The sequence below is a fragment of the Symphalangus syndactylus genome, chromosome 12 (genome assembly GCF_028878055.3).
Source record: "Symphalangus syndactylus isolate Jambi chromosome 12, NHGRI_mSymSyn1-v2.1_pri, whole genome shotgun sequence".
Taxonomy (NCBI): domain Eukaryota; kingdom Metazoa; phylum Chordata; class Mammalia; order Primates; family Hylobatidae; genus Symphalangus; species Symphalangus syndactylus.
Window position 1 is genome coordinate 70,024,642 of NC_072441.2, and position 22,912 is coordinate 70,047,553.

The 22,912-nt window shown below is 37.3% G+C and overlaps 1 protein-coding gene across 1 annotated transcript in view; it reads left to right on the forward strand.

The window, feature by feature from the left end:
- Positions 1-227: 227 nt before the first annotated feature.
- Positions 228-22,912, forward strand: part of MAN1A2 (mannosidase alpha class 1A member 2) — a 181,873-nt gene continuing 159,188 nt past the window's right edge. The window contains exon 1 of the mRNA XM_063624683.1: positions 228-1,378. Within this exon, the coding sequence (XP_063480753.1) occupies positions 1,077-1,378 (302 nt within the window). The 5' untranslated portion in view covers positions 228-1,076. The remainder of the gene's footprint in view (positions 1,379-22,912) is intronic.

The window sequence follows — 22,912 nt, forward strand, 5'->3', positions numbered from 1 at the left end:
GGAAGGGGACGCGGCCTACCTCTGCCCGCCCGAGGCGCGGCTGATCCCGCGCGCCCAGGGCCTCCCGCCGCTCCAGGGCTGAGCAAGGAATGAGGTGGCGCCTGCCCCGGGCTCTCGGAGCGTGGGCCGCGGCTCGGCTTCTTAGGCGCGGGGGCTCGGCCACTGCAGCGGGCGGCCTAGCTCGGGGAGCAGGCGCCGGGGTTCACTGAATCGGCCGCGGAGAGGAAGAGGAGGAGGAGGAGGAGGAGGAGCTCGGCGGGGGCGGCCGCCGCGCCTCCCCTCCCCCAGTACACGCCGGGGCTTCTCAGTGGCCGCCGGAGGAGGAAGTTCCGCTCCCTGACAGACCCGTGCGGTAGCAACAGCGGCGGCGGCCGCGGCGGCTGGCCGGGCTCAGGTATTTCGGACGCGATTGCCCTTCGCGCCAGCCGTCGAGTGGGCATCCGCGGAACTCAGCCGGGCGCCGGGCTCCTGCCAGGCAGCGCCGGGAAGCGCGGGCGGCCGAGAACTCCTTCCTGCTACTTCGCCCAGCGCCGCTGCTTCGGCTTCCCAGCGAGGTGGGAGAGCTTCCTCCCTGTTTGCAGACGTCCGTGGGAGACCCTTATTTTTTCCATCGCCAAGGTTAAGAGATTCTGGAATAGAAGCGTCGAAGGAGATCAAGTGAACCTTCTACAACTCCTCGGATGTCGCCAGGCTCCCTTTCGGGGCGGAAGACTACGTTTGAGCATCTCCCCGAGGTGCAGGAATGGAAGAACCCACCTTGCAGCTTTTCTGCAGTGTGGCTTGCCTGATCTACCACTAGGAATGAAGAAGAGGCTTGTAATAACCCAGTGAAGTACAGATGTTAAAGAGGATATCGCAGGACCTAAACTTGTGATCGTCTGGGGGAGGTCACACACGTTTCTGAGTGGGAATGGACGGGCGTGAATGACGTGCCCTCTTAAAAAGCACAACAATCCTTTAAGAGGAGCGAAATTGAGTTTTCCCATTTCGGCCAAGATTTTGAAGACAGTTCAATGTATTGTACATTGGACATAAGATGAGAACTTTCTAAAGTATTCTCTCTAAGAGCGTAAACGATGACTACCCCAGCCCTGCTGCCCCTCTCTGGACGTAGGATACCACCTCTGAACCTGGGGCCGCCCTCCTTCCCACATCACAGGGCTACCTTGAGACTTTCTGAGAAGTTTATACTTCTCCTTATTCTTAGTGCCTTCATCACCCTGTGTTTTGGGGCATTCTTTTTCCTTCCAGACTCTTCAAAACACAAACGCTTTGATTTGGGTTTAGAAGATGTGTTAATTCCACATGTAGATGCCGGTAAAGGGGCTAAAAACCCTGGAGTCTTCCTGATCCATGGACCCGATGAACATAGACACAGGTTTGTTTATTTCAGAAGTTCTGGTACTAACATTTGGCAGAGCAAGGTACGGTGATTGGATCGAATCTGTCTTTTTTTTTTTCTTGCAGTAAAATGTAATTTTTCGAGTCGTAAGTATTGTATTGTTACTTCAAGACTGGCTGAATAAAACCATAGATTGGAGGGACTCATAGAGTCCTACCTAAGTCGTTCTTCTGTTCGGTTTTATATAAGAAAAACATTTGCGTTCAGAGTTGTGTCTAATATGGACATCTGGGAAGGGAGGTATGAAAACTTAACCTAAAGAAATGGTGACATAAGCTGTGCCTGCATTTATTAATAACGTGTTGCAGTCAGTCATTGTGCCACCATGTGAAATCAAAGCATCGAACCTTGACAGCTCTTTTGGGTTTGCTCTCCCAGAGGGCTCTCATTTTCTGGCTTGTAGTTGAAGCTTAGTAGTGAATCTTAGCTTTTTAGGATGACAAACGTGGGCAGAATATACCTGTCATTTCTTAACGTGAAAATATCCTGATTTTTGTTCTTTTTTTGGAGATGTGTGTTGGTGCTCTATATGAAATCAGTTAAGTTAAAAGGTATTGAATCCTAAGTTATTGCACTTTGTGAGGCTTGTAGACAAGATTTATTTTTGCGAAACTTAATTTTGCTCTCTCTTTTAATGTAATAGATGGACTGTGGCAAGCAACTATTAGAATTTGGTTGATTAAGGGGTTCACATCCTTTCAGATCACTAAATCTAAAGTGAGCTCTGGGGAGAGCATAGCCAAACTAGGATAAAATGGGAGCTCTAGTTACAATTTTTATAATTTTTATGTTTGTACTCAAAAGAAGAGTTTAGGAAAGTAGTTGACTTTTCTTAAACCTGCCATCTTTTCCTTGTTTCTTAAAATAATTCTTGAGTATGTGGGAAAAAAAATCATATGCTTGAATTCATTTCCCATCTGATGATAGTTTTAACTTTTTGTCAAGCAACGGAAAAGCTTAGGTTCACGTGTAAGCCTACATTAAATATTTGGGAAAATGCACTGCTTTATGAGAACTGGTTTTTCTTTTTTTCTCAACCTAGTTAATTCATTACTTGTGTGATGGTTCTTTGACTTTTGGATGAATTTTATGGAGTAGTTACTTCTAATATTGTTTCATGCCATTCTTTTGTAACTAAGTTAATTTGGAATTTTTGCCATTTTCAACTACCGTACTCCTGGATTTCTTTAATTTTGCACTTTGCTTGTTGTGACTTTAAGAAAACACTAATATGATCTGTGAAATATGTTACTGAAAAATTAACAGTGAAAGTAGTTTTCCTTGAAAATCTTATTTCCCATGGTATTTGTATAACCTAAGAAATATGTTGAAAAAATGTGTTAAGGCTGTTTTTAGAGCTGTTTCACAGTAGCCACACATTAACATTACTTAGCTCTATTATTAATAGTATCTGTCATGTACTAAGCAGTTTAAAAAACACATTTTGCATGGTCTAAAAGTTTAAAATAATATGACCACATTTTAGTTTAAAAACATTTACACAAAAATTCTCAGTAAGTGGAGTTAAAATATGAAATTTGAATGAAAATACAGATATGTGCCTTTTATTCACACTTTTAACAGTCTGTATAGTTTAAACAAGAATTCTTAAATTTATAAAGCCCTTGCATATATATGCATATGTATTTAGCTATCTAAAACTATTGGGTTCCTAAGTTTGGAATGAGAGATTGGTTATTGTTCTGATAGCAAGGGGTGGTTTGTGAGCCATGCCCTGAGTTTTGGCTAGTTAAGAGCCTGGATAGCAAGTGATACATGTGAGTCTGGATAGATTCCAATGCAGTTTTTGGAATCTGTTCGGTTCCTGAGTTTAGGAAAACGAGAATTCAAATAGTGAGAGTTCAGGTAGCAGAGGATCCTTGTATTATCTCTTTATATTTCTTTGGTTATATCAGTTGACATTTGCTTTAGCATATTATTTGCTGTTGTTTAGTATATCAGAAAAGAGTCTGTAGTAACAAACTTTCTTTTACTTTGACCAAGGAAATACTTTTTAAATTAAGTGTATGTTTAAAATGTGGAAACAGAAAACATCAAATGTATAAACATTAACTTATTTAAAAATAATTCAGAAAAATGGCATTTTTACAGTTGGTACTAAGATCATACGTATTTTGGGTATGGGTCAGAACTTACCTAATTTAGAAAAAACAAATTGACAGTTTATCTTCATTTAGTGTATGTGTGTGTAAGGGTACAGGATAGAGGGCTGAGGAATGTTACTTTAACTGATAAGTAATGGAAAATAAGTCATGGCCACCATTTATTTGCAGTACTTAAGAGATACCTGTTTAGTTAGTATTTCTTTATTAATAGATTAGTATAATAATTTGGTGTTTAAGTTCTGGAGTCAGACTGTATAGATTCATACCGTAGCTTGCCACTGATTAGATTTATGACACTGAGAAATTTTAAAACTCTATGTTGTTTCCTTTGTATCACAGTGGCATGTATCTACAGATTGTTTTACTGAAAGAGATAGTACATGCAAAGCACTCAACATAGTTCCTGGCATTTAGTAAATGATCAATAAATGTTAGCTATTATTATCATCAGTGATTATAATTGTAATGGAATATTTTTATTCGGAATCTATTTTCCTTTAAATACTGTGCATTTTCTGAAAAGTTGGGTACAGTTTGATTAATATTTAAAAGTATGCTAGGATCTTATTGTCTAAAGGAACTTTTTATAACCAAACTGGTTGGCAACAAATGTATGCCTACTGTGGCAGGCCTTGCTTTTATGAAACTTTCCATCTAGGGAGAGATGATGGGCATTAAATAAATAATTTTGTTTTTGAGGTGTGATGAATGTTATGAAGTTGTACTCAGTGCTATCAGAGCAATGAGTGACCTAATCTATAGAGTTGGGGGTAGAGGGGCAGTGGGAATAAAGAAGACTTCATTGAGGAAGTGTGCCTCAGAAACGTAGAATGAGTAGGAGATTGCTTAGTGAAGTGGAATTGGAGGTTGAGGGGAGGTTGAGGGTCAAGGCAGAAGACACAACATGTGTGGGAACTCTAAGGGAAAAAAGCTCGGCATCACTAAGGATCTGAGAAATGTTAAGTATGGCTGTTGTAGAGTGTGTGGGTCTAGGTGATGAGACTAGATGAGAGGTCAGGTTTGGCCTGCTTACAAGTTTTTTGGCCTCCTTATTGTTACAAAAGTTTGAATTAGTTGTCAGCATTCACAGATCAGGAGATTTCATGTAAAAGTCTGGATTTCTGATTTCTCTTGAAAAATTAGAGGTTATGGCAACATCCAATGTATTTTCAGACGGTAATATTCAAGCCACAACCCAGTAGCAGCTGCTCCCTCTAGCGGGTTGGGGGGGCATGTGCCACTCAGAGTGCGAAATAAGTAAATACAAATCAATCAATATTTAACCTGGTTGTTGTTGAGTTTGCAAATTCTAGTCAGGATTCTAGAGAGTTTGTAGTTAAGTATTTTGGTCTTTATCATAAATACTAAGAGAAGTTATTGAAGGATTATAATAAAAGCAAGAGAATGACATGATCATTTTAAATTAAAAAAATTTAATCACTTTGGTTGCAGTGATTACTTACTGGATGGTAAGAAGCAGGAAGATAACAAGTTAAGAGGGTCTGGGTCACAGAGGATATACTGGCTTAGACCACAGTGGTGATAGTGGAGAATGAGATAAATTAGTGGAGAAAAGTGGTTGATTCAAGAGGTGTTAAACTATTAAGTTTCACAGAAAATGGTGGTTGGTTAAATATGGGGCCAAAATAGAAAGAAAAGTGAGTCCAAGATAACTTCTAGGTTTCTGGGTGACATGGCCATGGATTAATAAGAAATATATACTATATTTAATTAATGCTCTAATTTATAGATAATAGTGGTATTACATGAATTTAGTATATTTTCATGAGGAAACCAATATGTTCCCTTCTATTAAGTAGTTCATAAATAATTCAGAATTTTCAAACACTGTAGATACACTTTATAGATGATAAAGATATATCAAATGTGTAGTTTGATATTGATTATGGTTATTTATAGTATCTATGATTTTGCAGTACCCAAAACCAGAAGTGGTTATAATATACATATTGTTATAAGCTAATATACATAAAGTAATATACATAAGTATACTTTGTGTACATAATAGGTCTCAATAATTAAAAACTTAGTTTTTTTTTAAAACTGACATTTGTTTTATATAATGGCATTTTATAGATGGGCTTTGTGAGTTAAAAAAAAAACCCCAGCTTATGAGCTGTTTATTTGAATAGCTAATAAGCTTCACCCTCCAGTCAGAATTTTGTTAGTCTGAATTGAATACTTGAGGGTCAGGTATATGTTTACCTTTGATAGTTTCCTCAAAGGCATTGAGTTATAAATAAGGCTGCATCTTAGTTCTACTAACTAGCTGTGTGACATTGTGCTAGACGTAGTCACTCAAACCTGTGCGCTGTCCAGTACCATAGCCACTAGTTATATATGACTATTGCACCTAAAATGTGGCTAGTCCAGGCTGTAGTGTGCTTTAGTGAGTTTCTCAAGTTCTTCATGTCATGATTTGTGTTTTTTTTTGCTTGATTCAGTTTTATTACAAGAGTAGAGATTTCAAATCTCAGTATTGCAATTTTAATTTTCTTGTCATCTTTCTTCGTCTCATCCCTCTTCTGGACCTTTTTTTTTCTATCCTGTTTTTTATTTAGGGCTTTCTGCTCCTGTTTGGGTGACGTCACATTGTTTTATGCACTAATATTAAAGTCTGCTGGATGTTCCATTTCCCTTATAAATTGCTCATGGTTATTTTTTCCCACTTCCCTTTACTCAGACATGAATTATTGTGAGGTTTGTTTATATTTGACATTTGTCAACAACAGACTGGTGTAGATGCCTTTGCTGCATTTGTTTTTTTTTTTTTTTTTTTGGTCCACTTGTATACTGAATGAATACCCTTTTCATCTTTGTAGTTGGAGAGAACAAATTGATCTATACAGCTCTCAGTCTAGTTTCCTCTGTTATGATGGTAGCCTCTTCAGTAGTCTCAACTGTTTTTGGTGCTAGAATAGATTTTTATGTAATTCCCAAACTCAGGGTACATTTGGAAGTGTGGACAGTCACTAAGATTCTTCTTGTCTTGCCTCTTACCACACAGAATGCAGTTGTTCATCAAACTTCACTCGCACAAATCCTCCAAGAGTTGCTCTGTGACAAAATGTAGCTAGATAAAAAGGTAAGAATTAGGAAGGGACTATGTGGAAAGGGAGATTGAACTGCATGGAGGTCTCTGTCCCATTTCGTCATTGAGACAGAGCATTGGGTCCTTGAGATAGGGTACAATTGGAATAAGGTAATAGTTTAGACATTTTTTGTTTCATGAAGTAAGGCGTCATTCTGGCAAATCTAGTTTTTTTTTTTAGTAAGTTCTTTCAGATTCTGACAGTAGCTTCATGATGGCTCTTATGTTTTTGATAGTCTGAGTTATCATCATTTTCTGTGCCTTTCACAAATATAGTAATTTAGAAGAGGCTGTATGTTCTGGGGCGGCTTATCAGATGTATACACTTGTTTAAAGTCTAATTTTGATTTCTGACAAAGTAACAGTGACTTTGCTTTTATTAGTTCAGCATTATAAAATCACTGAATATCTCAGTATGTTTCATTCTTCTCAGAAATGAGGAGTATTATTATGGCATGGTTAAAATGTAGAATGCCAAAGTGTGAGTCTTGATTTTCATGTAGGTCAGTGAGGGTTGAACATTTCAGGAGGTGACATAATGTACAACGTCCATAATAAGTGAAAAGTATTTATTAGATATAGTTAAATGTTCCAGGGAATTCAAAATTGTTCAAGTACTAGTTTATTTGCTCTAAAAGCTATAACTTTTACACAGTTTTTCTTGGGTTTTATAAGAAGATTTTCAGGGCTATGAAATATTTATTTTCTCTTGTTAATATTTCTTTTGGGCTTTCTTGGTAAAATATCAAATTCATAATCAGAATATTCTTCCAATATTATAATGGATTTATATAGATTATTTAGTCTCTATGATATGTAGTTTAAGATTTTGTTTTCTATCATCACTGTTTATTGTAAATCTTTGCTTCAATTACTTTGAGTTTTTTCACTTAATGTTATTTCTAATAGCATTTCCTGGTCTTCAGGTTCTTGTTAATATTTTACTTGTTAACGGCTGAGGGTAGCCCACATCCACATGTCTTAGTCAACTTTTTGTTGTTAGAATACCACAGCCTGGTTAATATATAAACAATAGAAATTTATTTGGCTCATGATTCAGGAGATTGAGAAGTCCAAGAGCATGGCATTGGTATCTGATGAAGACCTTCTTGCTGTGTCATCCCATGGAGAAAGGTGGAATGGCAAGAGAGTGAGTGAGAGAGAGCAAGAGTAAAGTGGGCAGAAATCATCCTTATATCAGGAACCCACTCCTATGACAATGGCATTAATTCGTGAGGGCTCTGCCCCCAGGACCTAATCACCTCTTAAAGGTCTTACCCCTCAACACCGTTGCCATTGTTGCATGGGGATTAAGTGTCCAACACATGAACTTTGAGGAAGACACATTTAAACCATAACATCACGTATGGACTTACTCCCTTACCTCCCCTGTCATTAGATAGTTTTTCTTTTTTTAATCTTTCTCATGTATTGTTCATGATTGCATATTTAAAGTGTTTTTTAATCATTTGCTTACATGTGTGTCTCTTTCAATAGAAGATGCACTCCTTGAGAACAAATTACTGTATTTATGTTTGTATCTCCAATGTTTGAAGTACATTTGGTCCTTAATAAAATTATATGCCTGTTGAATGAATGTTGTCCATGGCAAGGTAACAAATTCTACAAGAGAAGATATAAACAAAATACAAGGAAGTATTGAGAGATAAGATGCAAAAGCAGGGGGAATGATGTCTTAAAGTGAGAATACGGTCTTTAATAAAGTCCCTTTATAAAAAATATAAGATTAGGAATAATTTATATTTGCCCTATTTAGAACATACTTCTTTAAATGTATCTAAAATATTTTGCATGCCTCCACATTGATTTTTTTCTTATTTAGGAAAAAAGGAAGAAAATAATAGAGAATATGTGACGCGTGTTTTCATATATTTTCTTTAATCTTTATGTCAGATTTGTAAGTTAGGTATTAATATATATATATTTTTTTGAGACAGGGTCTCATTCTGTGGTCCAGGCTGGAGTGCAGTGGCACAATTACAGTTCACTATAGTCTCAAACTCCTATGCTGAAGTGATCCTCCTGTCTTAGCCTTCTGAGTAGCTGAAACTATGGGCATGAGTTGGGACTACAGGTGTGAACAACCACGCTAGGTTAAGTTTTAATTTTTGTAGAGATAGGGTCTTACTTGTTGCCCAGGCTGGTCTCAAACTCCTGTGTTCAAGTAATCCTTTTATCTTGGCCTCCCAAAGTGTTAGGATTACAGTTGTTAGCCACTGCACCCAACCGAATCTTATTTTTATAGATATGGATACTTTCAAATGGAGCTCATGCCTAAGATTGGAAAGTTGGTAATGCAGAAGCTAAGTATCTTCTAGAAATCAGTAGTACATGGTAAACGTTAATTTTTTTTTTTTTTTAAGTGAAAGCAAGTTTATTAGAGGAGGAAAGAAACAAAGGATTGGCTACTCCATAGGCACAGCAGCCAATTTAATTTATTTTTAACTGGGCAAATGTTTTGTTTACTATTGTTTGAAAATTATAGAATATTTAACTTATATGGGAGGTGGAGGTGGGAGGATTGATTGAGGCCAGGAGTTTGAGACTAGCCTGGGCAACATAGTGAGACCCTGTCACTGCACACACTCACCCATGCACGCACATGCACACAGCAGGGCATGGTGGTTGGTGCCTGCCTGTGGTTGGAGGCTGAGGTGGGAGGATCACTTGAGCCCAGGAGCTCGAGGGTGTAGTTAGCTATGATTGTGTCCCTGCATTCCAGCCTGAGAGACAGAGGCTCTGCCTCTTTAAAAAAAATTAACTTCTGGTTTGGGCTGACTCCACATATTTCTTGGATAGGAAAATCATATTGCTACTTTTATTTTCCCTAGTTGTGCAAATTCTGTCAGAAAAGTTTATTTTCACTGCTATTGAATTTTTGCTAGAACTTTATTCCTGTTAGAACATGGTTGTAATGAAGTCTGCACTGGAGTTTTATTTTCAGATTGGGTATTAGGATTTGTCATTTAAAAAAATCTCCTTCAAAGGGCATTCTTTCCAATGATCTGTTTTTGAATTTAATGTAGTCCAGAAGGAAGGCATTATTATATATTAGAAAGAACATTGGACTCAGTGTTAAGAGACAGGGGCTTTAGTTTCACCATTGTCCTTGGTTGTTGAAGTATATTTAGATAAGCTATTAAACTTCTCTGTGCCTTGATGTTCTTTTTTATGAAATGAAGGAATGGATTGAATCTTTAAAGATTTTTTTCTAGCTCATGCATGTGAAATGCAAGTAATTTTATGAAGTAGGGAACTGAAGAGTGTGCAGTAATTTAGTTCATAAGTCTCAAATATTACAAAGATAAAATGTATTCTACTAAAGGAATTAGTGTCTTTTTTCGTATATAAAAACTAGTTTAAAATCACTTTGGAAATGACTAAAATTTATTTACATAATATTATTTACATAATAAAATCTATACCGATTTAAAATGTGAAGATGAACAAAATGACCTTTAGACATTCTTGTTTCTCGTTAGTTTTAAAGTATAGTTCATTGAGCATTTTATATGCCAGCCTGAAGGTAGTGGGTATATTTACAAAATTGTTTTCAGGTGTCATTTCTTGAGCCCAGTTATCAATTACACGTCTTCACCTGTTACCTAAGACTTTAGGATAGATTCTGTGGAAAACAGTCCTTGACCGAGGCCTCAGACCCTTTGAAGGCTCTTACTGCTCCTGTGGCACAATTTTCTTTGATTTAAGGCTATAATTTCCTTTTTTAAAAAAATTAATTTTAATTTTTTAAGAAACACCTCTCATGGGAAGGACTATAATTTCCTAACCTTAATATTGAGAGATACCACTGAAAGTGTTCTCTCCTGTTCTCCATATCTTAAGAACAACTTTTGGGACAAGTTATACAAATAGTTTTTTTAAAAAAAGAGGAAATTAAGTAATCTGGAGATTACAAAGAACATAGGTGTTGTTTTTCCTTTTGACTTTTTAAAAAAATATTTATATAATCAACCTGTTATGTAGATCTCTTGGCCTCCCCTTAGTGATGTTGATATTACCATTAAAAAATATTAGTTACAATCATTTATTCAGCAAGTGTTTTGAGTGTTTATTAGGTACCAAGCATTTTGCTAAGTATTGGAGATTATTAGTGAATGTTACAGAAGATTAATTTTGACTATTGAAAAATTCAGATCTTAGACTCATATCTTAATATTTTTCTTAAAGCATATTATTATGTTTGGAGCCAGATTCCAGGGGTCTTAGAGATAACTTTCCACCTATGGGAGGTTCTGGTACAGGCATTTAGGTCATTGGCATTTTTTAAGAGTTCAGATAAGTTATTGTTCTGTCCTTCCCCATTTTTGTTTTCTTTTTTAAGATGTATTTAAGATCATTAATTTATGTTTTTGTTTGTTTGTTTGTTTTTGTTTTTGAGACAGATTCTCACTCTGTCGCCCAGGCTGGAGTGTAGTGGCGCCATCTCGGCTCACTGCAAGCTCCGCCTCCTGGGTTCACGCCATTCTCCTGCCTCAGCCGCCCGAGTAGCTGGCACTACAGGCGCCCGCCACCACGCCCGGCTAATTTTTTGTATTTTTAGTAGAGAAAGGGTTTCACCGTGTTAGCCAGGATGGTCTCGATCTCCTGACCTCGTGATCCGCCCGCCTCGGCCTCCCGAAGTGCTGGGATTACAGGCATAAGCCCACTGCGCCCGGCCCTAATTTATGTATTTCTAATATACGGTCTGGGTTATCTGGTATAAAGAAGATGGATGCTGTGGTCAAGAATAGGTCGAGGCGGACATCCGGTCCAGCATGACTCAGTGAGTTTGGAGTGCAGGCATACAACTCCGCTTATTATGTAACTGTGTCATGTGAGGCGCATTAGGTGATCACCCGTGTGAGTGTGTGCTTGGCTTGGAGCCACTATGGTCTTTGAAAGGTCTAATTACCCTGCTAACGTGGTACAAAAGGCTCGCACCAAGGCTTGCTCACGCCCAGAGAGTAAAGCCATGTTGAAACTGTCTATGTTTCCTCCAGTGTTTTTCCAGCTACCTGCCACTCACCCACCAACTCTCCTCAGACCTCAGTTAGAACCTGACATCTGGAAATAAGAGACAAATATTTTGAAGCTTTTTGGTAAGGAATCAGGCCCTGGCATCTGAAAAGAATTCCTAACATTGCGTGAAGTTGAGATCTGGTACATTTGTATGTACAGTTGGCCCTCTGTATCCATAGGTTCCACATGTGTGGATTCAACCAACTGCAGGTTGAAAATATTCAGAAAAAATTTAAAAAGATGATTGTGTCTGTACTGAACATGTACAGACTATTTTTTCTTGTCATTATTTCCTAAACAATACAGTATAACCACTATTTACATTGCATTTACATATTAGGTATTATAAGTAATCTAGAGTTAATTTTAAGTACAGGAGAGGATGTACATGGGTTATATGCAAATACTACACTATTTTATATAAGAGACTTAAGCATTTGTGGATTTTGGTTTCCAAGGGAGGTCCTGGAACCAATTCCTCATGGATATCAGGGAACAAATGTGTTTATATTTAGCCATATATACATAAACATATTTACATATGGCTATATATGGTTATAGCTGTATGTTTATAATGTTATACATGCATACATGACTTTTTTCCAATTAGTTGGCAGTCAGGTGGCATTTGATACAAAGTTTGTATGTGTTTGGTGTGTGTATCTGTTAAATATAATAAATGAGAATTATTTTCTATTAATTTGTGATGTCATTAATAAGTATGTTTTCATGACCTAGACTTTTTTTTCCCTCTACGTAAAAAGATTGGTAACACTCTGGGTAAGGTGAACATTGAGCCTCTGGCTCTTCTTCAGTGCTGTTGGTGTAAGTGTAAATTAATAGCATTTTCATAAAGAGCAATTTATTTATATCAACTAATTTATAGTGCATATTCTTTGATTCAGCAATTCTTCTAGGGATTTATCCTTGGGAAATTTTCACATCAGTGCACAAAGAAGTGTTCAAGAATGTCCCCTGAAGCTATAACATGACATATTGTAAGTGACCTAGATGTCGGTCAGCAAGGTATTAGTTAAATAAATGATATATCCCATCCCAATATATACAAAGGATTTTTTTGTTTTTGTTTTTGTTCGTTTTGTTTCTGGTGCTGTGAATCTTTCTGGTTACTCCCAAAAGCACCACACTATTTTAATTTCATAGTTTTATAATAGTATGCCTTCATATCTGGTAGGTTAAGTTTAATGTATCATTCTTATTTTAAAAGTTATTGGCTCACGCCTGTAATCCCAGCACTTTGGGAGGCCAAGGCGGGCAGATCATAAGGTCAGGAGATCGAGACCATCCTGGCTAACACAGTGAAACCGCTTCTCTACTAAAAATACAAAAAAAAATTAGCCGGGTGTGGTGGTGGGCACCTGTAGTCCCAGCTACTTGGGAGGCTGAGGTAGGAGAATGGTGTGAACCCGGGAGGCAGAGCTTGCAGTGAGCCGATATCACGCCACTGCACTCCAGCCTGGGCGACAGAGTGAGACTCCGTCTCAAAAAATAAATAAATAAATAAATAAATAAATAAATAAATAAATAAATAAAGTTATAAGCATACGTGAAAAGTCTTAATGAATAATATTACTGAATGTGACGTGTAACTACTAGTTAGCTTTGTCAAATCTTAACATTTTCTTATTTTAGCTGGATTACCTTTCTTGAGGTAAATTCCTATACTGAGTTGGACATTGTCATTGTCAGTACATGGTTTTATATTTCCATAACATGTATTTGTTGATATAAATTATATACAGTTTTTCATGTTTTTAAACATTGCTTATTCTGCAAGTTGTTTTCCCCTTCATGTTATCTTTACAATTTGATGTTTGGGCTCTGGTTCAATTATATAATTATATTATCTGCCTATTCAGTGATTAAACCTCAAGTTATTTGTGTATTTCCCTGTTGATAGATTTTTAGTTTTTAGTTTTTTTTGTTGTTGTTGTTGCAAAAACATTCTGTACATATGTTCTTGAGCACATGTGTTTTTCTTCAAGGTAAAAGCTTAGAACTATAGTTACTGGGTTGTAGGGTATGTGTATCCTTGGCTCTAAATTTTTTTGTTTACAGCCCCTGAAGTGGTTATTATACCAGTTTATACTTCCACCTGCATCTTAACAAACCATGATATTGTTAGACTTTAAAACTTTTCCAGCCTGATGTCAATTTGTTTGTACTTCCCTGATTACTAATGAGGTGAAATACGTACTTTCAACGTATTTATTGGCTGTTTGAATTTCTTAATCTTTGAGTTACTCGTTCGGTTTTTTGCCAGTTTTCTTTTGGGTTGTTACCTTTTTCTTATTTATTTGTAGAAGTTATTTGTACATTCTGGATGAATTCTGTCTTAATATGCATTACACGTTTCCTCCTGTGAATACCTTATTTTTATATTTTGATTATGATGTTTTTAGTTTTACACAAGTTTGAAATTTTAATATATTTAAAATTGTTAATATTTTCATTTATGGTCTCTACTCTGAAGTAACAGTTTCCTGTATTTTCAGTTCTGGTAGTTGTAAAGTTTTGTTTTTCACACCTAGGGATTTAATCTAGTTGTTGATTTTTGTGTATGATGAGGTGAGGACTGAGTTTATATTTTTCCATATGGGTATCTAGTTGTCCCTGTGTGACTTACTGAAGAGTCTGTTTTTTTCTCATGGATTTGTAATGTCATTTCTGCAATATAAATTTTTCATATATTCATAGGTTTGTTTATGATTTCACTTGGTTCTTTTGTATATTTCTGTTGGAATAACATGCCGTTTTGTTAAGTATAGCCTTTAGATACATCTTGACATTAGATAGTGTGGGCTCTTCTACCTTGCTCTTCAAAATTTTTTGCCCTTAATTCTAAGCTCTTTCATAAGCATTTATTTTTTTATTCAGGTAAAGTTCATTTAACATAGAATTAATCATTTTAAAGTGAGCACTTAGTAGCATTTACAACATTCACATGGTTGTGTAACCACCACCTCTAGTTCAAAAGCATTTTCATTACTCCAAAAGGAAACTCTATACCCATTAAGTGGTTACTCTCCACTCCCTCCTCCCTGCTTCCCCCTAGCCTCTGACAACCATCAATCTGCTGTTTCTATAGATTTACATGCTTTCCATATTTCACATAAATAGTATCATGCAATCTAAGACCTTTTTTGTCTAGGTTCTTTCACTTAGCATAATGTTTTTGAGGTTGATCCACAGTGTAACAGGTAACAGGTATTAGCACTTCATTTCTTTTTTATGGCTGAATAATATGCCATTGTTTGTATATATGTGATTTGTTTATACATTAATCTGCTGTTGGGCATTTGGGTTGTTTCTACCTTTGGCTATTGTGAATAGTGTTGCTGTGAACATTTGTGTGCCTATATTCGTTTTGAGTACCTGTTTTCAGTTCTCTTGGTTATATACCTAGGAATGGAATTACTGGATCATATGATAATTCTATGCTTAGCTTTTTGAGGAACCACCAGACATTTCTGTAGCAGCTGAAATGTTTTCTGTTTCCATCAGCAATATAGAGGTTCTAATTTCCTTATATTCTCTCTAATATGTATTCATTAAAAAATTACACCCATCCTAGTGTCTTTGAAGTGGTGTCTAATGATGAATGAATGAATAATGATGAATAGGAATGAATAATAATGTTGAACACATTTTCAGGTGCTTGCAGACCATTTGCATTTTTGAAGGAATGTCTATCCAGGCTTTGTCCGTCTTTTAAATTGGTGGTTATGTCCTTTGCACAAAAGTTTTTAATTTTGGTGAAGTCCGATTTATCTGTTTTCTTTTGTTGCTTATGCTTTGGGTTTCATATCCAAGAATCAGTTGCCAAATCCAGAGTCATGAAGATTTACCCTGGTTTTTTCCTTAAGATTTTTTTAAAAAGAGTTTATGGTTTTAACTCTTACTTAGGTTGTTGATTCATGTTGAGTTAATTTTTGTGTATGGAGTGAGATAGAGGTCCAAATTATTTTGTTAGTGGATATCTGTTTGTCCCAGCACCATTTGTTGAAGAGACAGATTTTCCCCTATTGAATAATATTGGCACTCTTACTGAAAATCAATTGGCTATAGATGTATGGGTGGGTTTCTGGACATTCAGTTCTATTCCATTCATCTATGTGTGTGTCCATATGCCAGTATACACTGTGTTGCTTAATGTAGCTTTGTAGTAAGTTTTGAAATTGAGAAGTGTTCCAGGTTTGTTATTCTTTTCAAAATTGCTTTGGCTATTTGGAGACCACTGACCATTCCTTATGAATCTGAATATTGGCTTTTCAATTTCTGCAAAAATGACTGTTGGAATTTTGATAGAGATTACATTGAATCTGTAGATTGTTTTGGTACTATTATCATCTTAATAATAGTAAGTCCTCCAACCATGACCACAGGATATCTTCTCATTTTTGAGGTCTTCTTTAATTTTTCAGCAATGTTTATAGTTTTCAGCATACAGGTGTTTTACCTTCTTCATTAAATTTATTCCTGGGTATTTTGCTCTTTTGTATGGTATCACAAATGCAATTGTTTTCTTAATTTTCTTTTTTGGTTTTTAAATTTCTTGTGTATAGAAGCACAACTAATTTTTAGTGTTGATGTTATACGCTACAATTTGCTAAATTCACTTATTAGCTCTAGTAGTCATTTCATAAATTCACTGGGATTTACTATCTATAGGATCATGGTCATCTGTGAGTTGAATTAATTTTACTTCTTCCTTTCCAATTTGGATGTCTTTTATTTCTTTTTCTTGCTTAACTGCTCTTGCTAGAACTTCCAGTACAGTTTCAAATAGTAGTGGTGAAAGTGGGCATCTTTGTCTTACTCCTTATCTTAGGGGCAAAGCTTTCAGTCTTTCACCATTGAGTATGATGTTAGCTGTGAGTTTTTCATAAATGCCCTTTATCATGTTGAGGAAATTCTCTTCTATTTTTAGTTTGAGCATAAGTCCTTTCACTGTATTAATGTGATAGGTTACATTCATTGATTGATTTTCTTATGCTGAACTATCCTTGCATTTCTGGGATAAAGTCTACCTGCCTATGCCTGTAATTCTTTTAATATGCTGTTGGATTCAGTTTGCTAGTATTTTGAGGATTTTTGCATCACTATTTATAAGGGATATTAGCCTGTAGTTTTCTTGGAATGTCTTTGGCTAGCTTTGGTATCAAGATAATTACTGGTCTCATAAAATGAATTAGGAAATCCTTCCTCTTCTGTTGTTTTTAGAAAAGCTTGAGAAGGATTGCTGTTAATCCTTCTTTAAAGGTTTGGCAGAATTCACCAGTGAAGCTAGCTGGTTCTGGGCTTTTCTTTTTTGGGTGGTTTTTGCTTCTTGATTCAGTCTCTTTACCTGTCACAAATCTATTCAGATTCTCTTCTTGAGTCAGTTTTTGTAGTTTGTTTTCAGGAATTTGTCCACTTCATGTAGGTTATCTAATTTTTTGGTGAACAGTTGTTTATCATATTCTTTAAAAAAGGTTTTTTGTTTGTTTGTTTGTTTGTTTTTTTTTTTTTTTTTTTAGCGTTGGGGGTCTGTGTTGCCCAGGCTGGAGTGCAGTGGTTATTCACAGCTGTGATCATGGTGCACTGCAGCCTTGAACTCCTGGCCTTAAGCTATCTTCCTGCCTCAGTCTCTTGAGTAGCTGGGACTACAGATGCACACACCAAACAAACCGGGCCATAAGGTTCTCTTTTAAAAATCTTATTTATTTCTGTAAGGTCAGCTGCAGTGTCTCCACTTTTATTTGTGATTTTAGTTATTTGCATCTTCTCTGTTTTTTTTTCTTTGTCATCTAACCAGAGTTTTGTCAATTTTGTTGATCTTGTCAAAGAACCAACTTTTGGTTTCCTTAGATTCTCTCTATTGTTTTTCTATTCTCTGTTTTATCACCACTCTAATTTTTCATGTTTTTGTCTGTTGTGCAGGTTATGGGCTTGGTTTGCACCTCTTTTTCTAGTTCTTTAAGTTGTAAAGATTATTGATTTTAGACCTTTTAAATGTAGATATTTACTACTATTAATTTTCTTCCGAGGATTGCTTTTGCTGCATCCCCTCAGTTTTGGTATGTGTTTTTGTCTTCATTTATCTGTATTTTCTAGTTTTTATATGTCCTTAAATTGACTTCCGTAAGTATTTTAGAATGAGGTTATGAAGATACCATCCTTATGCTTTCAATTTTTGCTTTAGTGCTTCCTATTGGTGGAACCTAGTAGGGAACCAGCTGACAAAAGAAAGATGTAATTTGCAGGGTCTAAGCCCCAGCATCATGAAGCATAGACGACGGAATTTGGAATTATATAGACGAGTGGATTTGGAATTGAAAATTTTGGTTTACTTACTGATGCTGTCTGGCTTTCTGAATTTTAGTGTATGAACTTTGATTAGGTCTTGATAAGCAGTCAGTGGAACAGCCTATGAGGGACCTCTTCCTTGTAGAATTGGAATTGAATAGCCAGCAGCTCACCTCAGACAAAATGGATGCCTGGTGGAATGGGCCTTTTCTCAGTAGAGCCTTGCAGAATTGTATGACTTGTGCAGTCTGAGGTTTTGCCCCAGGTAGATGAGCAGGAGGGTGTCTTTCCAGTAGTAACAGAGACAAGCTCTCTTAACCTGTGCTGGAGGATATACCAGTTCTCAACTCAGACATGTGATAGACTTGCCAAGAGAAGAACCTATATAGGTGAGTTCCTTGCTAGGTTCCAGGTCTCTTCCTAGGTTCCTGACAGTGCCTTCTATCTGAATGTGTAGTAGTAATTATGGTCTGGTTGACTGCCTTCCTGCATTCCACCCTATTCTCATCTACACCATATTCAGAGTAACTTGGAGTGTTAATCATGTAGGTAGGATCCTTCTCTATTTTTCAGGGACGTTGTGATGGATCAAAGTTTTCTATTCTGTATTGTTTGACTTGCCTTAGCAAGAATTGAGGGGGTGGGATGGGGAGTTAAAGGCATGTGCTTAGATTTTATTCCCAGAATACTTTTCCATTTGTATTACAAATAATTACAGGAGAGGAATCCTGGATACAGACAGTAGACAGCAACTGTAACACATGCAGAAAAGGTATTTATTGGAAGGATGTTAGACTGTAACACATGCAGAAAAGGTATTTAGGTTGGATATTAGGTTGCTTCAGAATTGACATAAAAGTCTGAAGAACTAGGTTTAGTAAATAGGCATTAAGTGAAGCCAGATACACAGAACCACTGTCAGTGCTGCTGATTAATGAGCACTGGTTATGGCGTTGCTGCCTCTGGATACTGGATGTCTCTGCTTCCAGAGTGATTTCTTAAATTGAGTCCTTGCTTCTTTACAGGTGTATAGTACCAGCCGTAGCATCTCATTGCTTACACATAGGTGATAGGCAATACCCTTGCTGCTAGATGTTAGGAAGATTAAGTATCTTGAATTTTTCTGGCTTCTGTAGAAAGAGGAGGGATTCTGCTACCATTATACTAATTAATTCCTGAATGTTTTGGCTGCTTAAGAGACATAAAGGAAACTGAAAGGAATCCTGCATTTTATTACAGTGACTTATAATAAAATAAGGGGATGATGTTTTTATTTGTGCTGTGCTATTTAGAAATGTAGATATAAATAGACTTTCTAGACTCTATCCTTTCGGCACTTTCTGTTCAGGGGTTTAAAGTAGGGGTTGGTACTGTTCACCTGAGAGGGAGCTTGGAAACATGGGGACATTTTTTGGTTGTTAGAATGATGGGGATGAGGGCACTATTGCATTTAATGAATGTGGGCTGGGTGTGCTAAACATCCCATGGTGCCTTGGTGGTTGTGCACAATAAATAATTGAATTATCCTCATAATGCCAGTAGTGCATTTAAGAAAAACCAGGTTATATGGATATCTTGGTGAAGGACTAAAAGTTATTACTAGCTTCCTTTGCTTCACTGTATGAACCCTCTGGCTGAGGATTATTTCTCATTTCGTTGCTTTGCTGTTTTCTTTCCTTAGTTCAAGGGACTTGATTCCTTTCAAGCTCCAAAAATGTTATTTTTAAACTCTGGCTTTGGCTGGGCTCAGTGGCTCTTCCCTGTCTCTAGAGTCCCTGTTTCTCTAGAAAAAAATAAAAAAATTAGCCAGATGTGGTGGCACACACCTATATTTCCAGGTACTCGGAGGCTGAAGTGGGAGGATCATTAAAGCAGGAGGCTGTAGGGAGCTATGATTGTGCCACTGTACTCCCACCTGAGTGATAGAGTGAGACCCTATCTCTAAAAAGAAAACAAACAAACAAAAACTGTGAAAAGGTGCCTGCTAGCATGGGAGAAAATATTTGCAAATCATATATCTGATAAGGCATTAATATCCAGAATATATAAAGAACTCCTACAACTCAACAACAACAAAAAACCTGGTTTAAAAATGGGCAAAGGACTTGAAAAGATATTTTTCCAAAGAAGATGTACAAATAGCCAATAAACACATGAAAAGATGCTCAACACCACTAATCATTAGGGAAATATAAAGCAAAACCACAATAAGATACCCCTTCACATCTATTAGGATGGCTGTTGTGAAAAAAAAAAAAAAAAGTAACAGGTGTTGGAGTGGATATGGAAAAATTGGAAACCTTGTGCATTGCTGAGAGGAATGTAAAATGGTGTAGCTGCTGTAGAAAACAGTATGGTGTGTTCCTTTCAGCAGTCTCTGTATAGCCAGTAGTTGTGATTCTAATAAAAGTAGCAGTTGGTTTGGGACTGATAGTGATTGTTATGATTTCAATTGGGTGTTGCTGACAGTATGTGGTTCTTGGTATCTGTGAAGACAAACCACATAAGCTATCTCATTTCTATCTTACATGAGTGGTGTGGATCATTCCGTATCGGTAGGTTCACTAACGCAAATGAAGTACATTTAAAACAATGTAAAAGGTAGTAGTAAATGCAAAAGTATGGAGGTAAAGGTGTACCATTAGTTTTTGGGCTTCAAGGCTTGGAGCTCAGGGTCAGCGGCTGTCTTAGTTTGCTTGAGCTGCCTTAACAAAGTACCATGGACTGGCTGGTTTAAGCAACAAACGTTATTTCCCACAGTTCTGGAGGCTGAGAAGTGATGAAGATGCTGGCTGATTCAGTTCCTGGAGAAAGCCCTCTTCCAGGCCTGTAGACTGCCACTTTCTCTGTGTGTCCTCTCATGGTCCTTTTTCCATGTGTGCTTGTGAAGAAAGAGACAACAGCTCTCTTTCTCTTCCTTTCCTTATAGGGCCCCACCCTCACTACTTAATCTAATCCTGATTACCTCCCAAGGGCCCCCTCCCCCCCGCCCGTCATCTCCAAATACCCCCCCCCATCATCTCCAAATACTATCACTTTGGGAATTAGGGATTCAACATATGAATTTAGGGGGGACACAAATATTTAGTCTATAATCGAATCAGTCTGAGAGATAATATCTTAGTAACAAACCAGATAAATCTAGGCTGACCACAGAAACAAATTGTCAGTTTGGAGAGGCCAGACAGAAAGGAAAGATGTGAGCCAATAAGACAAATTAGAGACACTTGAAGAGAGGGAAAATTCAAAGCCTGAGAATGGAATGGCAGAGATTTGAGAAATTATCTATAATAACAAGGAGTGATGGCTATAAGAATTTTGTTTTGGGGTTCTTACTGCCTTAGATATATGTAGGCAGAGGAGACATGATAAAGATGCTGTATTCGGCTGTTCTTGCATTGCTATAAAGAAATATCCGAGACTGGGTAATTTATAAGAAAAGAGGTTTAATTGTCTCACAGTTCTGCAGGCTGTACAGGAAGTATGGTGCCAACATCTGCTTCTGGAGAGAACCCAGGAAGCTCATAATTGTGGCAGAAAGTGAAGGGCAGAGGGAGTAGGCATCTCACACAGTAGGAGCGGGAGTGAGAGAGTGAGTGGGAGATGTCACAAACCAGGTCTCATGAGAACTCACTATTGTGAGGACAGCACCAAGCCATGAGGGATCCATCCCATGACCCAAACACCTCCCAACAAGCCCCACCTCCCCAACATTGGGGATTACAATTCAACATGAGATTTAGTGGGGTCATATATTAAACTGTATCAGATGCCTTTAGTACTAATAACAGCTTTGGGCCAAGGGCTGCACAAAGACCGAATGGGTGATGTTTTACTCCACAAGAAAAGAATGGTGTACCAAAACCTTTTTAAAAATAATATTTACAATAAATTATTTTCATGTCTTCACAGATAACCCATAATGACTTTTTGCTTTGTACTGATGGTGATTTCTGATAATCAACATCCTGGTGTATCAGTGCTGTTTCTGACCTCTTTCTGATGGTAGCTTTTGATGAAAAACATACAAATTTTTGGTAAAGGATCTTTACGGTGATCAGAAATCCACTTCAACTTTTATCCTTTATACTTCAAAATGTCAATGAGAATGACTACTTAAGATACCAAATCCCATCTAAAACAACCCCCCAAAATCTCATACAATATTGAAGCTAAAAGAAAGAAAGAGTTACTGTGTGCATGATAGTTTCTTCTTTTTCCTTTGGGTTTTATACCTTTTTCAGTTTCTGATTTGTTACAGCAGTGGTCCCCAATCTTTTTGGGACCAGGGACCGGTTTCATAGAAGATAATTTTTCCAAGGACAGTGGGTGGGGTGGGGGATGATGGCTTCAGGGTGAAACTGTTCCATTTCAGATCACCATAAGGAGTGTGCAAACTAGATCCCTCACATCAGCAGTTCAAGATAGGGTTTGCGCTCCTGTGGGATTCTAATGCCATCGCTGATCTGACAGTACGTGGAGTGCAGGTGGTAATACTTGCTTGCACAGCTCACCTCCTGCTTGCCAGCCGAGTTCCTAACAGGCCCCGGACTGGTACTGATCTGTGGCCTGGGGGTTGGGGATCCCTGCATTACAGGAAGGCCAGGCCTTATTTTATTTAGAACCTGTATACTGGGGTAGTGATTTTCAGTATTTTTTGCGTTATGTGTTTTAAAACTACAACAAAGCAATTTAAAGGTTTTATAAGGTTTATACCTTTTTTTTTCTTTTTTTTAGTGTGTGTGTCTAATTGCACTGCTAGAACCTGTAATAGATTTTTGAGTAGATTTTTGTTCTTGATCTTAATGGGGAAGCTTTCAGTCTTTCACCCTTGAGTATGATGGCTGCTGTAGGTTTTCAATAGGTGCCCCGTATCAGATTAGGAAATACCCTTGCATTCCTAGTTCGCTGAGAATTTTCATC